Source organism: Notamacropus eugenii, chromosome 2 (genome assembly GCF_028372415.1).
Source record: "Notamacropus eugenii isolate mMacEug1 chromosome 2, mMacEug1.pri_v2, whole genome shotgun sequence".
Lineage (NCBI taxonomy): Eukaryota > Metazoa > Chordata > Mammalia > Diprotodontia > Macropodidae > Notamacropus > Notamacropus eugenii.
Window position 1 is genome coordinate 349,893,300 of NC_092873.1, and position 17,778 is coordinate 349,911,077.

The window sequence follows — 17,778 nt, forward strand, 5'->3', positions numbered from 1 at the left end:
CTAGGAAATAAGAAATACAGGTAATGGGGTATAGAAAGTTATCTTGCCCTACAGGACAAAAGAGAAGATGGGGACAAGAAAAGGGAGGGATGATGGAAGGGAGGGCAGATGGGGCAATTAGAATGCTTGGTGTTTTGGAGTGGGGGGAGGGGATAAATGGGAAGAAAAATTGGAACCCAAAATTTTGTGAAAATGAATGTTAAAAGTTAAATAAATAAATTTTTAAAAAAAAGAAAAAAAAGAAAAAGAAAAACTCCTAGGAATATTGTACCCAAACTCCAGAGTTCCCAGGTCAAGGAGAAAATATTGCAAGCAGCCAGAATGAAACAATTCCAGTACTACGGAAGTACAGTCAGGATAACACAAGATTTAGCAGCTTTTATACTAAGGGATCGAAGGGTGTGGAATAGGATATTCCAGAAGTCAAAGGAACTAGGATTAAAACCAAGAATTACCTACCCAGTAAAACTGAGTATAATACTTCAGGGGAAAAAATGGTCATTCAATGAAATAGAGGACTTTCAAGCATTCTTGATGAAAAGATCAGAGCTGAATAGAAAATCTGTCTTTCAAAAACAAGAATGAAGAGAAGCATGAAAAGGTAAACAGGAAAGAGAAATCATAAGGGGCTTACTAAAGTTGAACTGCTTATATTCCTACATGGAAAGATAATATTTGTAACTCTTGAGACTTTTCTCAGTATTTGGGTAGTTGGAGGGATTATATCCACATAGACAGAGGGCATAGGGTGAGTTGAACAGGAAGGGATGATACCTAAAAAAAATAAAATTATGGTGTGAGAAACATATTGGGAGGAGAAAGGGAGAAATGGAATGGGACAAATTATCTCTCATAAAAAAGGCAAGAAAAAGTTTTCAATGGAGGGGAAAGGAGGGGAGGTGAGAGGGAAAACATGAAGCTTATTCTCATCACATTTGGCTTAAGGAGGGAATAACATGCACACTCAATTTGCTATGAAAATCTATCTTACACTACAGGAAAGTAGAGGAGAAGGGGACAAGTTGGGGTGGGGGGGATGACAGAAGGGAAGGCAAAGGGGAGAAGGGAACAATTAGAAGGAAACACTTTTGGGGAAAACAGAAAAAGGAGAAAGGTCAAAAGAGAGAACAGAATTAAATGGGGGGCAGGATAGGATGGAGGGAAATATAGTTAGTCTTTCACAACATGACTTTTATGGAAGTCTTTTACGTAACTACACATGTATAACCTATATTGAATTGTTTGCCTTCTCAGTGGGGATGGGTGGGGAGAGAGGAAGGGAGAGAAGTTGGAACTCAAAGTTTTAAAAATGAATGCTAAAAATTGTTTTTTCATACAACTGGGAAATAAGAGATACAGGTAATGGGGTATAGAGATCTATCTTGCCCTACAAGAAAATAGAGGAGATGAGGATAAGGGAAGGGAAGCGAATGATAGAAGGAAGGGCAGATTGGGGGAAAGGGTAATCAGAATGCAGTGTCTTGGGGTGGGTGGAGAGATGGGGAGAAAATCTGGAACTCAAAATCTTGTGGAAATGAATGCTGAAAACTAGAAATAAATAAATACATTAAAAAAAAAAGAAAAGAAAAGCCTGGAAAGACTTGCACAAGTTTATGATCTGTAGCTGGATGGACAGCTTGTAGAGCTACTCCATCAGTACATATACATCAAGTGGACACTGCAGATGAACAGTGAGCTGGGCTGAGAACTGAATAGGTGGTAGAGAGAGGACCAAATTAGTGCTTTAAATGAGCCTAAGCTCTCCTCTAAAATAACCTATCTTTAAAAAAAACAAAAAACAAAACAGGGGTCATGGCCATGCCTGTGGCTGGGCTTCCTGGTCAAGGGCCAGCACCTCAGAGGACTTGGTAAAGTCCTCACCCCTGGCTGCCTGCAGGTTCAAGCTCTGGAACAGCCACCCCAGGAAGAGATGGCCATGCATGGGCCCTGACCTCGACCCTCCCGGGGTCCCTGGAGTCAGAGAAAAATGGCAGACAAGCCACTTTTCTTGCTTCTCCACAACGAGATGGTGACTAGCGTCCGCAAGTCTACAGATCAGGGGGAAGTGGAAAATGGAAAATGCATTACTAAGATGGAGAACATGGGTAGGACATGGATTGATAGAAAGGTTTACAAAGGATACTGCAAGGTTCAAGGATGAATTAGATATCATGAAGTTCATTTGCAAAGATTTCCAGACCACTGTTTTCAAGAAACAAAGTGATAATTTAAGGACTAATCATCAGGGCATCTACGTGTTTCAAAGCAACAAATTTTGAATCCTGACTCAGATGTAGACAGGAAAACAGTATTTAGATCATGCTCCTAACTATTTGGCATTTACATGTGGTTTAATCAGAGGTGGCTTATCAAATTTGGGGATACAAAGTATTGTGACAGCTGAAGTGTCAGTAAAACCAGCACGTGTAAATTTCAAGTGATAATACGGAAGATGTAGCATGCACTGAAATGTTTCTACAACGAAAAGAGATTATTCACATACAAAGATCTTTTGACTTAATGGCATTGTCTTAAGTTTCTATAGTACATTGTTTTGTGTAAGCCATATGTTAATTTATTAATATGCAATGTAATGTAATATGCACTCTCAAATAAGATAACCATAGTATAGTGTATATGAGAGGATTCAAAGAAAATTTTACTGAGACGCTACACTGTAGCTATGTATCACAGTATATCAAATTCAACTTTATTTCACTAAAAAATTTATTAAGTAAAAAAACCCCCACCATATTCTTAACACAATCATTTTAATTGTGATGTTATGTGGCTATGAATTGTAAAATACTATCATCTCCAAAGAATAAATTGGAAGCCATCCAACAGACAACAGAAGATTCATGGTAGACATAAATAGGTTGCATCACCTTATCCCAAGATGAAATGCATGCAAAAAAAAACAAATTAAAAGATACCAACATAGACATGTAAGATTACACAAGAAATCAAGTTGGAGATGAAAAGTACCTTCTATTATGTAAACAGGAAGTAGCCAAATGAAAATATGGCCAATGAAAAATAAATCAGCAGACCTGGGGATTGTAATATTATGGGGAAAAAAAATAAATTAAGTTGGTCAAATAACATGAGCAAAGGATAACAGACAGCCTTCAAGCCACACTGGTACCTATGTAATGTTAAGATACCTAGAAGACTCTTGTAAGGCACATTGCATAAACCTCTTAAGGAAGTTTTCCAGGAAGACATGGACAAAAGATACACAGAATGAGAAAGTATGATGGATTGTGATTTGCAGTTTTAGAAAGAGTACCTACACTGATGAGACCGGAGCTCCATTCAAGTAGAATCATTGATCTAGAGTCAGGAGGTGCCTTAGAGTCCATTTCATCCAACTGCCTCATTTTATAGATGAAAATACTGAAGTGCAAGAGGGTAAGTGATTTGTTTAAGGTGATGAAGGTAGTGTCAGGGATGGGCAGCTAACCCAGGGCCTATCTCCAGAGTTAAGGCTCCATGTATTGTACCATGGAATATTTCATTTAAAGAAAAGGAACATTTGGGGGATGCCCATCAACTGGGGAATGGCTGAATAAATTGTGGTATATGAATGTAATGGAATACTACTATGCTATAAGCAATGATGAACAGGAGGACTTCAGAGAGGCCTGGAAAGACTTATATGAACTGATGCTGAGTGAAAGAAGCAAAACCAGGAGAACTTTGTACACAGGAACAACCACAGTGTGCAAGGAATTTTTCTGGTAGACTTGGAACTTCATTGTAATTCAGGAACTTAGAAAACCCCCAAGGTTTCTTGAAGCAAAATGCCTTCCACATCCAGAGAAAGAACTATGGAATTCAATAGCAGAATGAAGTAGACCATTTTCTTTTGTATTATGTTTTGTTTTATGATTTCTCCCATTCATTTTAATTCTTCTATGCAACATGACAAAGGTGAAAATGTATTTGATAGGAATGTATGTGTAGAACCTATATAAAATTGTATGCTGTCTCAGGGAAGGAGTAGGGAGGTAGGGGGGAAGGAGTAGGGAGGTAGGGGAAAAAAATCTAAGCTATATGGAAGTGATTGTAGAACACTGAAAACAAATGCAATAATTTAAAAAACAAGGAACATTTGGTGGTGGAGGTAGAAGGGAGAACAGAAAAACAACCTTCAGATATATGTGTCATCTAGAAGAGAGACCAGATTTTGTGTAGCAGGGAATATGAACCAGTGAATGGAAGCCACAGACAGGCAGGCAGCCTGGTTCAACATGGAAGAATAATGTTCTAGAAATTAGGAATTAATGAACAATGTAATACACTGTCTTCTGATGCAGTAAGTTCCTTGTTGCCACAAATGTTCCAAGCAAAGGATAAAATGGCTAGATATGCTATCAAGATCACTGGCTTCCACAGTCCCTTCCAGCTCCTACCATCCAAGATTCTAGTATATTTCTAAAAGACTAAGAATCATCTATTGCTGTGAACTTTGAGGTCATGGAAGCGGCCTCCCACCCCAGGTCAGTTGGGCTACAAGGCCCTGCTGCTCACCTGTAGGATCTCTGAACACCACACTGGCATCTACTGTACTTCGGCTCAGAGATTTGATCATCACAGCCATGGTAGGAACTTTGTTCCTGGGAAGTTGCTTCAGGGCAGCCTATTTAAAGGGATCAGTAGAGATCATGAGAGGCTGCTGGTGGGGTGGGACAGATGAGGAGCTGGGATCTACAGGTTGGAGGTGCCATTTATACAAACCCAAGTGAAATCACTTTCTGTCCTAAGGATAATCTAAACAGAGCGCTCAACTCTGCCTCTCCATATTGCCTAGAGGCTGATTAATCTTCCCCTTCTCTACCTTCTTTTCTTTTAATATTTGTATATTTATTCTATAAAAAGGCACCCTTAAAAAGATGATGATACACATAAATGGACTATGAAATATACCCCAAAACTAAAAGGCAACCTACTCCTATTGTCTCACTAAACCCACTCTGGGGCCTAGAAATATCCCAGAGACGGGCAATGACAAAGCCCTTCCTGGTCAAGGATATATAAGGGGGGATGGGGCCAATGGATCAGGGACGGGTTTGTGAAAAACAAAGAGATGCCTTTCCCACCATGGGGGAAGGAGGGATGAGATGGAAAGGCTTCCCTCTTACCTTCCGCAATACCATGACAATACTGTACTCGTGGAGGAAGCAGGCAGGGTCTTGGTCATCTAGTCCCAATTCAGCTTTCATAGTCAGCCAGGGGCCATGCTCAAAATCCTCCTCTGAGGGCTGGGAACTGGGTATTTCCTGGAGCAAGGGTAAGAAGTGGAACCTTGGTGAGTGAGTTTTCATCCCACTAAAATTTCTTTGGCTTAGAAGTAGGTGGCAGAAAGGGGAGATCACTTTCCTAAACAAAACACAATCTCCATCTCTTCCTATCCATGCCAAAGTTTAAAGATGAAGTACTTACACTAACAGTTCAAGAAAATGCTGTCAGATCCTTTTAGAGGGTTTTGATTTTTAAAAAGGCAAAGTTTTTAAATTTTTGGTGTAGATATGCCCAGAAAGAGCTTTGGGTGCAACAGGAATTCAGTTCCCAAAGACATCTGTCAGCTGAAAAATAAAATGACACATGCTCCTTTTCTTACCTAGCTCTATTCTCAGTGTCCCTCTGGCTCTAGCTCTATAAGGCTGATCAAGGCCCAAAACCATCTTATGGATGTTTTGAGCTTAGATTGTTATTTACTGTGACACTTGAAAAATAGAGAGTTCAATAGATGAGGGAGGTGATGCTAAATAAAACTATTTTAAAACATTAAAACCAAAGACAAAAACCCTTCAAATGAAAGGACAACAAACTAGAATCAGAGTTTGGGGTAGATGACTAAGTCATAGACTCAGAGATCTGGCTAGAGGGAACCTATTAAGGATTTATAACTGGAAGATATATTAGAGACCATATAGCCCAAATCTACCCCTGCTACTCCTACACCTCATTTTACAGATAAGAAAACTGAGTTGCAGAGAGGTTAAATGATTTACCCATTGTTCACACACGGATTTACTGGCAGAAAAAGCTCTAGTCACCCAATCAGTCATTCTCCGTGATTTAACAAAATAACTGTCTCTTACCCCTAACCTTGCGGAAAGGAGACATTAGAGCCCTTATTTTATATTTGCAAAGATTCCAGTCTGAGGAAAGAGAATAAAAGTAGATCTGTGCCATCAATTAGGAGTCTGGCTGATATGAGAAGAGGTCCCTATCCAATGGGGCCTTTTGTGGCTGTCTCTTCTAAGCCTACAATTTGAAATGCCCCTTTGATCCCACAATATCATTGAAGATGCTCAAACTGTTAAATTGTTGGGAACTCATTCTCAAACAGGAATGCTTCTTCCCATATGACCATCCCACTGAATGATGAAATCTAGTTCTGATTTGGGCAAAGCGACCATGGTCATTGAGCAAGTTACCTCTGTCCGGAACTTAGCTAGTGCACCATGAGTTGGAGTCTGAGGAGTTGATATCATGACCTCCTCCAGATTTTTTCCACTGTGCTAAAAGGAAAGACAGAGAATGCAGTTTGAATAATAAACTCAGCAGCTGTTATTTACTAGAACAGCTTTGCGTCTGGGTTACATAATTTGTTCAGGAAAACTATAAGGGACAATTAACACATTAAATTTTTCTATGTCGCAGGAGCCTCACTAACAGGCTTAAAAAATATGCCACTGGGGATCTTTGGAGGAACATGAGGAAGTTGCAACTGGCCCATGGGGTTGAAGAGGCTACTTGTTAGGGCCAGCTAACCTACACATCCTCCCCCCAGAGCAAAACAGTGCTACTGCTTCCCATTCTTCAGGCTAGCCAGCTATTCTCAAGACTAAACATCTTCCCCTAGTGTGGTGCAGGACAAAAGAAAAGTTCCTAGCTCTCAAGTAAAGATTTCAGTGGACTCTAGCCTTAAATTCCTTTTCGGAATACACTCCCATCCCCATCAGCAAGTTGAGACTACTCAGACATTCCCCAAAATGCAAGGGAACTGAAAGAGTTGGTCAATGTTGTTTGGGAATCAAATTCTCCTAGCAGGGGTCTTTGTTGCCGCTAGACCAGCCCACAGCATCTCCACTGATCCAGGATCCTAAATATGGTGTGACTGTCAAGTCCTTATAGATACAACTCCCTTCTTCCTTACTGCTAACTTGCATCTCTTTTCTACCAGGAGAATCAAGAGAGGAGTGGTATCATTTTCCTACCTCCTTTAGCCCCTTTGCATTGGAAGGACCATTTTTGTCCCTTTCTTGTTCCTCACTGGTAGGGATGCTACTTCCTGATCAATCAGATCAAATGCTGCCAAGACATGTTGTTGCAGAAGCTCTCTATCCTCTCAAATTTCCTGAAAATTCCAGTCATTTACCTGGTGAGGCAAGATGCCAGCTGGTCCAGGAAAGCGGCGGGTTTTAGCCCGAGTGGGCATATGGGCAGGCATCCCAGGTGTCCGACTGGTAGCAGTAACCAGCTGTACAAGGTGGTTTGTGACTACAGGGGTTTGAAGAATCCCTGAGGCTGCCAGGGAAGAACAGGAAGTGGATGGGGTAAAGACAAGAGACTCAACAGAAGAGACCAGAGCTCGGGACTCTAAGGGTCTCTGGCCAGATCTAGCCACTGGGAAAATGGAAGAGTTTAGACTGGGAATAGTTGGCCCCAGAACTCTAGGTTTTCCACTTTCCCAGGAATGTGGAGATTGGTATGGCTGAGGTATTAGGGAATTATTTTGAGAAACATTCTGAGGATAACACTTAGCAACTTGGAGAGGCTGAGGCACATGTAGATGACTGCCCCTAGGACCAGCTTGCCAGGAGGTGGACTGAGTGGGAGTTTGTAAGCCAGTCGGGAAAGTAAGGCTGCTGGAAGCACCAGGTCTCATAATGTGCTGTGGGGTCCCATGGTGGGTGATGGGAGCTGAGAGTAGGGGCTCAGCCAGTCTGGTGACTACTGACCCTTGACAACAAGATTCTCCCAGTTCTGACACTCGGAGCCTTTTGACTTGCACATGGTCCTCCTTCTGCCTTGGAAACTCGTTTTTCACATCTGAATTCCCCTGCCTCAGTTCCATGCATGATAGCATATTGAACTCATCCTGTTTATTTGTCACAGTGGTACCAGCCACTGGATATTTGTTCACAAGAGAAAAATGTGCATGAGGTTCTGTGGTTACTCCTTCTGGGATCACTCTGCCTAGATCTCTAGCTCCTCCAGCTAAGCTAGGAGAAGAGGACAGTCTTAGGAGTGTTGATTTCTTAGGAGAATGCCCTTCTGCCTTGGGCATACTAGGGGTAGGGAGTCTGAGACCCTGGGTTGACAGACTCGAAGTCCCTGAAGGAAGAGTGGAGCAGGAAATCAGTTGCCCAGATGTCGATGCCTGCTTGGCAGCTTTGACCTCAGAACACATAGATTTCAGGCATCCTGGATTTACAGACAGCGAACTGGTGAACTTGTTCTCAGTGTCCACTACAGCTGACAAGAAATCCTGCCAAAAGGACCAGAGGAATCAGGTGTTAACATCTAAGACAAATGAGAGAATCAAAAAGGTAAGTCTTCTTGCACACATTCTTCTAGATACATGTACTAATAGAGACAGAAAAGAAGGCAAGACAAACCAACAGTGTTGTCACCTCCTCTCACTTTGACCTTGAAGTCTAATCCCATAACATCCTAGACTGAGTTTTATGCTCTTTTCAATGCATGATGTTACTACAAGAATAACAACCCATTTGGATGGAGATCTCAATCAATTTAGCAATCACTAAGATGAGTCAATGTAGCCTGAAACAAGGGGCCACCCAGTTTCATAGCAAACTAGTCCTTATCCAAGAATTTCAAAGTACCTTAGAAATGTCACCTTATTATCCTTGTTGTTGGGAAGCAATTAGGGGACTGAAAGAACAAAGGACCAAAAGTGAACTGTCCAAAGTCACAGAGCATTTCCATTGACAGAACTGGGAATAGATTCCTAGTTCCTAGCTCCTACTGACAATGTGGACCTCACCAGCTCCACACAAGTACATATAGTTCCAGGCAACTTTGGAAAGATCCTACACCCACAAAATGTAGAGAAGTTAGCTACTTTTTCTAGCAGGTTAAATCAAGTGAAGCTCCTAGTTGGTAAACAAGGCAAAGTTGGCACTTTCAGGCTCAAAAGATCTGTTCCCTAGAATCAATCAGAACTGTTCACTTTAATCAACAGGAAGTTGGCTAGGAGGTCAGGAAGAGGATGGTCTTTTGCCTTGTCTATTATCACAACAGTAAACCCCAGAATGGATTAGGTTAGGGGTTAGAACTAATGATCATAAAAGAACAACTGTTATGATAAAGCCCAAATGATGCCTAATGTTTATGGATTCCCCTGCTTTCCTAAGTGAGCCTTCTTAGGCACAAGTCCATTCATGGTGGATGGGGGAAAGACTGTCTTCTCATTTTCATGGATGGAGAAATATGAATCCTCAAACATAGGCTCCACCTTCCCCCAATCCAACTCTGAGGCTCAGATCTGTCCCCAATTTGCAACTGGAAGGTTCTGCTGTCACCTGGCAAGACTAAAAAGGAGTTATTTCAACAGTCTTTTTTTTTTTAGCCTGTGATCACACCTCTCCAAAGCTGAGAGACAAGGCAAGAGCAAACCTTCTGTTCAAGAAAACCTGACAATTCTGAATTTCATAGCTGAGAAAATAAGAGACTTGGAGTTCCCATACCATGAAGCAACCCAAAGATACCAGTTTTGAAGGAGGTGACCTAAGTACTTAATAAATGCTTACTGACTGACTGAAATAAGCCCCTACCCTCTCAGTGACTCCATTTCCTCCTCCCTCAAGAGGAGAATCATGTAAACTCTTAGCCTAGTGAGTAAGGAGTGATTTTACATAGCTTTCCTCATACAAAGTCTATGACAGTGCCATGTGAAACTATGCACAAAAGCATTTTGATGATGATGAAAGGGGGGAAAAGCATATATTACATTAAGTGCCATGGGTACAACAGCTGATGCATGAGACCCCTGTATAGTTTGACACATACCCTGGCTGTATATACATATACTAGCACAGTGCCTGGCATCTAGTAAATACTCAGAAAATGTCTGTTATTCTGCTTGTATGACCTTGGACAAGTCACTTACCCTCTGAATGCCTCAAAAAGCTCTAAGACTATAAGTTACAGCTGACTTGTTGGCCTAGACTGGATACAAGTTTCTACACAAGTTCTCTAGAGAGATGAGTTCACAGTCCAGTAATGAGTAAACAAAGATGAAAAAGGTTCAATGTCTTGGCCTCAGAATCAAAAGATTTGGGTCCCAGTCCTGGGTTCTACCTGAATTACATGACCTTGAAGAAGTAAGTTAAGTTCTCAGGGTTTCACAAGCTAATAACAACCTACACTCTTAGAATCTGAAAGTTGGAAGAGTTAGAAATCATATAGTACATTTACAGACAAAAATCCTAAGGTCCAGAGAGGTATAAGTAGTTTGCCCATGATAAGGCAGTTATTTAATAGCAAAGCCAGGAGCAGAAACCAGGTCTTGATTTTTTTCTAATGTACTCCCTTTCCATCCTTTTCTCTCTCTCCCCCTTTCCTTTTCCTCTCTATTTCCTCCTCCTTCCCTCCCCCACCCCTTCCTTCCTTCCTTCTTCTACCTCTCAAAAAAGACTCCTCATCTTACCCAGAGTGGAAGTACAAAGGCTAGTCATAGGCCAGATTCCACTACGGATCAATAAAGGAGCTTTGATCTAGTCTGTTTCAAACCTGAACCAGTCTGCTTCTTCATTGGCAGCCTGATGCCCTCTAACCCCACCCCAATCCCTCCTGGGGTGTTCCTAATATATACTGAACGTGGTACAGACATTGGCTTGGCCCACTGTACTTTGTAACTCCTGAGCTCATGAGATCTGTGGTAGAAATCACACCATGCTATCTCTCAAAATGCTTATAAAATGCTCCTTCCCTATCTTAAATATGTCATAAACATATACTTCAACAGAATGTCATTCTGAGATTTAAAGTAATAAACCACCTTTTGATGGGCTTTTTTTCAAGACACATGACTAGGCTTTTAGCTTTTTCTCCATTTTCCAGTCTCTCAAAGACTGAGAAAATCCACTATGAAAGTCAACCGAAGGAACTGGAGTCAGGTGGATATGTTCTAGGCCAAGATGTTTACAACCCAAGTGAGAATATCTCTCATCTCAGATCACAAAGGCTTCCTCACCTCATCTTCAAATTCATCTTCCACAGCAAATAGGTTCTGCAAACTACAAGCCTGAAAGGAAAATAAATGGGAAGGAGGGAAGAGGGAGAAACATGTGAGTGAGAAAGTTACTATTTACAAGTACATTCTGTCCTCACCATTTCTCTTGCCAGTTCTAATGGCCTAACAAACTGTCAGGACTATGATGTGTTTTGGTTTTTTGCTGAAACTTGAGGAGGATGGGCAACATCGGAGAAGGGCAGGGGCAGGATTTTTTTTCCAATACTCAGAAGCCTTCCTCCCCATAATATAGCTTATCCTGAATCACTCTGCCAGAGGTTGCAAAGGGGAGGTTACTGAATCGCGCTCGGGTCACCCCAAAGTCAAAGCTGGGAACAAGGGACCTCTTATGAGCAGTACTCCTCAGGCCAGGCCTTAAAGTCGCAAACAAAGGGGGCTGGGGGAACTTGTCTCAGCCTTGGGATTCTGGAAATACCCTTTCAAAGGCTCGAAAAATCAGACCCCTCGCTCTGGGTCAGGGGAGATGAAATGCAAAGCTCCCCCGGCCCTTTAATTAATGCCTGTCGGATGGGGCTGAAACTGATGCAGACAATCCGGGGTCCGGCAGACAGGGCAGGCAAGGTCACAGAGAAGGGGACTGAGCTGAACTGAGGGGTGCCCGTAGGAAACATCAAAGGGCAGGGCTCAGCGGGGCTCGTGGGGAGGGAGCGAGAAGGCTCCCCCACCCCCCTCCCCGCTGCCCCAGCTCCTCTGGGCAGGGCCAAGATCGGGGGGAAAGCGCCTCGAACGCGCCGGGAGGGCGGGGGAGGGGCGGGACGGGCGCGCTAGTTAATTTACCACGTGGGGGGGGGGGAAGGAAAGAGGAAAAAGCCCGAGGCCATTAGAGATTACCATGACGATAGCGGGGGGGCTCCCTTTCATCCTCCGCCATGGACTCGAGCTCGGGCCTAGGCCCGGGCTCGTCGCGGCGGGTGACAGGAACAAGTAGGCCCAGGCTCCGGCAACACAGTCTGGCTAAGGCCGGAGCTCCTGCAGCTGGAGTGAAGGGCTCCCGAATCGGGAGCTGGAGAAGCACAATTCCTGAGGCCTGGATTCGAAACGGCCGCCGCTCGCCTACGTCACCGACGTCTTAAAGGAGAGGCCGGCAAGGGGAGGGAGGCGGAGAGGGGTTCGGGGAGGGTCTGATTTCTTCCGGAGGACGCAAACTCCTCCTCTTCCTTCTCTAACTTAAAGGCAAAGTCGAGAGCTCTCTGCTGCCCCCCAGCGACGTCTTCTGGAGAGACTGCGTGCCCCTGGGTCCTAAGTTTACGGGGGAAGGGAATTTAGAGATGAGCAAGTCGTGCTCCCATTTTACAGAGGAAGAAATTGAGGTCCAGAGAGGGGGAAGAACTTGTTCAAGGTCGCTTAAAGAATAAGTTAGCAAAGTCGGGTTCCGAGGCACTAGAGAGGTGCTACCCCAATCCCAGCCCCCTCTTTGCCTCTTATTCTGTGTCTGGATCTTTGTTCTGCACGTGGGCGCTCCTTAGGTCCTCTTAGGCTTTGCCGGTGCTCCTGAAGCGCTTCGGAGTCCAGGCTGGCCCGGTGGGTGGCTGAAGAGCCTGAGCGTCCTATCAGGACCCAGACCCACAAAATGGCACTGGAGGGCGACCCTAACCCAGCCCAGGAGAGAGAGCAGGTCAATAGAAAAAGATGTCCCCCCTATCTGCAGGAGTCCCCTCATCAAAAGCCCAGTGCAGAATTCAGGTCCAAAGCCTCCATAGCTTCACAAACGGCAACAAGCGAATGGAAAATTTCTACTTTCACCCTCCCTTTCCTACTTCATTTTATCATTAGAGACCAAGCAGAGAAGCAGCAAAATTACATACCTTGAAGGTTCTTTGGTTAAAATATGTGTATATATATATATATATATATACATAGCTTAAGATTGCTTAGAGATCTATGCTGTACTTCTGTATTTCATAATGGGGCTGTCCAGCACCCATAACCCAAGAAGCCTGTAGGTTAGAGTAGGACCATCTCTGTGGACCTTCCCAGCAAGTTCTGATCCTTCCTGACACAGGACTATTTTCTCCTTATCAATCCAGGTGGAATAATAATGATAACATTTATATAATGCTGTTTGTGATTCAGTTCTGGCCCATTCTTGGTGACCCCATTTGGAGTTTTCTTGGCAAAGACATTGAAATGGTTTGCCCTTTCCTTCTCTAGCTCCTTTTACAGATGAGGAAACTGAGGCACATAGAGTGAAGTGATTTGCCCAGGGTCACACAGCTAGTTAGCGTTTGAATTTGAACTCATGAGTCTTCCTGATTCCAAGCCTAGTGCCCATGTAGTGTTGTAAGACTTGTCATGTGCTTTACAAAAATTATCTTATTTGGTCCTTACAACAACCCTGGAAGGTAAGTACTGTTATTATTCCCATTTTGCAGATGAGGAAACTGAGGCAAACTGAGGTGAAATAACTTGTCCAGGGTCACGTAACTAGAAGGTGTCTGATGCTGTACTGGAACTCAGACTTTGCTGACTCCAGGTGTAGTAATCCACCCACTGAGTGGAAGCAAAATTTAGTGGGGAAGGAATTCCTAGAAAGGTACTGGGAACAGAATTCAGTAATCCTGTCACTCTTTGCCCTGCCCCTCCCTCTTTAGTAACTCTAATAGGAATGACTAGATGAAAATCAATTATTAAGTGTTTACTAAGTGCTAATGACTAAGCTAAGAGCTCATTTCCCAACCTAGGGGGATAAAAACATTTCTGGGTTTTAGTTCCCTTCTCTCCTCTGGATTTGACATGGCACTGCAACCTAGAACTGACCTAGCCACAGAGAGACCAAATTGCCCTGAATGTCCTCCCCAGTTGTATTTAGTCAAAGCACCAAAGCACCTGGTGGTCAAAGGAGGGCTTACCATATAGCAGCCTGACCAGGATTCCTTCCAAGCTGCAATTTATACCTCTAGCAATAACACCTCTCCAATCCTTCTCCCTTCCCTCCGTTCACATGGCCACTACCAGAGTCAAAACCAAGGCAGAGTGACCAGGACTTTGACCAGGGTGCTCCCATTTCAATTCAGGTCAACACACATTTATTAAGCACTGACTATATGCCAGCCATTGTGTTTAGGTGCTAGGGAAATAGAAAAAAACAAATAATTTTTACTCAAGGAGCTTATATTTTACATGGAAAAATATGTCCATAGAAATTAAATATATATACAAAGTAACTTTTTAGGAGTCAGGGTACTGGCAACTGGGGAGTGGGGATGAGAATAGGGAGGTTTCCCATAGGAGATAGCAACTGAAATAAATTTTTGAGGAAACTAAGGATTTTAAGGGGGGGAGGTGAAAACAGTGGATTCTGGGAATATTCAAAGACACGATGGAAGATAGAACATAGGTATAGGAAACAACATGGCAGCAAGGACATCTTAGATGGAATGTACAATTCATAAAGGAGAGTAATATATAATAAGCCTGGAAGGTGCCAGATTGATAAGAGCTTTAAAAGTCAAACAGAAGAGTGTATTTTATCCTATGGAAAGAAAGAGCCGCTGGAGTTTCTTGATCAGGGGAGACATGGCCAGACCTATGTGCTTTGGGAATAATAGCCTGGCAGTCTCACAGAGAATATGCTGTGGAGGGGAGAGACAAAATGATCAATTAGGTTATTGCAGCCCCCTCAGCAACATCCTGCCTGCCAAATACAGTACCAGAGACCATGACCTGGAGGAACTTCTGCTCTGTCTCCCTCTCCCCCAGCTTGGTGGAGCCCTCTTGCTTTCTACCCTCTGTAGTTTTGGAATGATGAACCGTGATCAAATAAACTCTGCCATTTTTTCTGGTTAGGGTATGTCAACCTACTCACAGCATGGGGTGTGTAAATCTACTCCCTTGTGGCCGTACTAACCATCTCAGTAACTTTCAGACAAGTAGACCAGTGTGTCTCCCCCTGGCTATTGTTCTCCTATCCTCCTCCCATTAGAGTATAATTTCTTTGAGGGCAGGGACTATATTTGCTTTTTTTTCTCTTTTTGTTATTTGTATCCTCAGTGATTAGGGGCCGCTAGATGCCACAGTAGATAGAGTACCGGACATGGAGTTAAGAAGACTCATCTTCATGAGTTCAAATCTGTCTCAGACACTAGCTGTGTGACCCTGGGCAAGTCTCTAAATCCTATTTGCCTCAGTTTTCTCATCTGTAAAATGATCTGTTGAAGGAAATGGCAAACCACTCCAGTATCTTTGCCAAGAAAACCCCAAATGGGGTCATGAGGAGTCAGACACAGCTGAAATAACTGAACAAGGACAACATCCTCAGTGTCTGGCAGCTAGAAGTGCTTTGTCGTTGTTCTTGCTCCTGCTGAGTCATTTCCGTCGTGTCTGACTGTGACCCCATTTTGGTAGGTTCTTAACAAAATGTTTGCTGAATGACTGATTGATGGGCCTCCAGGAAATCAGGTAAGGTCATTGGTTTGGATTGAGATATCTTGAAAATTGGTCTGAAACACAAATAGTGGTAGAGCTGTGAATAGATCCAAACATGCAGGAAAATAATTTAGAATTATACTAAAAATGCCCCTAATACCCTTTGACCTAGAAATGGTAAAGCACCAATTGAGGTCCAAGTTAGAAGAAAAGTTCCCATGTACACAAAAATATTTGTAGCAGTACTTTTTGTGGTAGCAAAGAACAAACTTGGGAGGAAAATGTATTTCCATCAGTTGGGGGAATGCCTAAACAAATTGTAGTGTAATAATGTAGCAGAAGAGTATGGAGAAAGTTCAGGCTCCCATCATCACTTGACTGGACTATGAATTAATGAATGAAAAAGCACTTACTAAAGTGCTTCTGGGGCAGCTAGGGGGCGCCATAGTGCACAGAATGCCAGACCTAGTGTCAGAAAGGCTCATTTTCATGAGTTCAAATCCAGTCACTTACTAGCCAGCTTTGTAACACTGGACAAGTCACTTAACCCTGTTTACCTCAGCTTTCTCATCTATAAAATGAGCTGGAGAAGGAAATGGTAAATCACTCTAGTATCTTTGCCAAGGAAACTCCAAATAGGGCCACAACTGAACAAGAATAAGTTAAATACAGTATAGGTTAGTGAGGAAAGGCTTTAGTAGTTGGGGGAATCAGCAAAAACTTCACTTAGAAAGTGCTCCATGAGCACTTTTGGAAGAAAGATTCTAAGATGCAGAGCTGAGGAAGGAGTGCATTCCAGGCATGCTGGACAACCAGTACAAATGGAGATGTGAGACAGAGTGCTTTGTATAAGAGGAACTGGGGTGTATAGAATGTTCTCGGAGGATTAGAAGCTTTGGTGTGAGGGCTGGCCAAGCAAGTCCTTTTCAGGACTGCTCATCCACCTTTGGTGTCCACCTGGCACTCTATTCTCACCTGTGGCTCCAAGAAGTTGCACAAGAAGTGGCTACACCCTGGTAAAACTGTCTCAGCAGACGAGCTAAACCAGGTTGACGATAACTGACTGGCCTCAAATCCATAGATGAATTAGGAGATTGTCTATCCCAAGCATGTGAAGATTTCCCCTGGTGGAATGGATGGATGAGAACAATTTGTTCCAACAGCCATGAAGGCCTCTGAAACAGGCACTGTGGAGTACTTAGAGCTTGGTTCTGCATCAAAGACCACAAGGTCATCCACTGCAGCCCAGGCCATCTCAGTTGTCTGGATTTTTGTTTTGCCACTGGACTTCAATGACTCAGGAAGATAGAGTGAGGTGCCAACTTTGTGCAACTCTGTCTCATGTAAATCCCTTGCTGTGATGTCATCGGTCCTCTTCAAAAAGGAAGGACAAACAACAATATTGGAAACAAAGAGAAGTCAGTTTGGTTGAATCACAAAGTGTAGGAGGGGGAGTAATATACATTGAGCTTGGAAAAACAGGTGGGAGGCTAGATTATAAAGGACTTTAAAAGCTAAACAGTGGAGTTTATATTTGATACTAAAGACAACAGGCAACCATTGAAGTTTATTGAGGAGGGGAATGATATGATCAGGTCTGTGCTTATGGAAAATCACTTTGGCAGCTATGCAGTGTTGAGAGAGACTTGAAGCAGGGAGACCAATTAGACAACCATAGCAGTAATCCAGATGAGAGGCGATGAGAATCTGACCTAAATTGGTGGTTAGGGAATAAGGAAAAAGTGGAAATTTTAGATTTGAAAAATTTTAGGGATGATGCAGAAAGCAGGTAAGAAGAGGCATCTGAGTTTAGGATTGGAGAGGGCCTTCTTGCAAAATGATTCTGTTATTTCAGTTCAACAGTCTTCCTTTGACTGATTCTAAGTTCTCCAAAGTACAACAGGTGACCCAAACTTTAAGGGTGTCAAGAGACTTGGACCACAATGAAAAGGAGGTGCAAAGAAAAGGTGAAAGGCTAGGCAAAACTATCTGAGAGAGATTTAATCAGAAGTACTAGACAGCAGGAAGTCCTAAAACACAACCTAGAATGAGACAGGAAACCCACAAATACTTGTCTCTTTGCTGTCTAACATTTTGGTTTAGAGCATTTAGCCTGA

At 42.9% G+C, this 17,778-nt stretch overlaps 1 protein-coding gene and 1 pseudogene across 1 annotated transcript in view; one reads left to right on the top strand and one right to left on the bottom strand.

Annotated features, from left to right (window-relative positions):
* Positions 1 to 12,396, bottom strand: part of HROB (homologous recombination factor with OB-fold) — a 35,566-nt gene extending 23,170 nt beyond the window's left edge. The window contains exons 1-6 of the mRNA XM_072646041.1: positions 12,128 to 12,396; positions 11,237 to 11,287; positions 7,394 to 8,506; positions 6,450 to 6,533; positions 5,148 to 5,285; positions 4,537 to 4,645 (exon numbers count right to left, since the gene is read on the bottom strand). Coding sequence (XP_072502142.1) covers positions 4,537 to 4,645; positions 5,148 to 5,285; positions 6,450 to 6,533; positions 7,394 to 8,506; positions 11,237 to 11,287; positions 12,128 to 12,157 — 1,525 coding nt within the window. The 5' untranslated portion in view covers positions 12,158 to 12,396. The remainder of the gene's footprint in view (positions 1 to 4,536; positions 4,646 to 5,147; positions 5,286 to 6,449; positions 6,534 to 7,393; positions 8,507 to 11,236; positions 11,288 to 12,127) is intronic.
* Positions 1,913 to 2,541, top strand: LOC140528312 (trafficking protein particle complex subunit 6B pseudogene; annotated as a pseudogene).
* Positions 12,397 to 17,778: the final 5,382 nt, after the last annotated feature.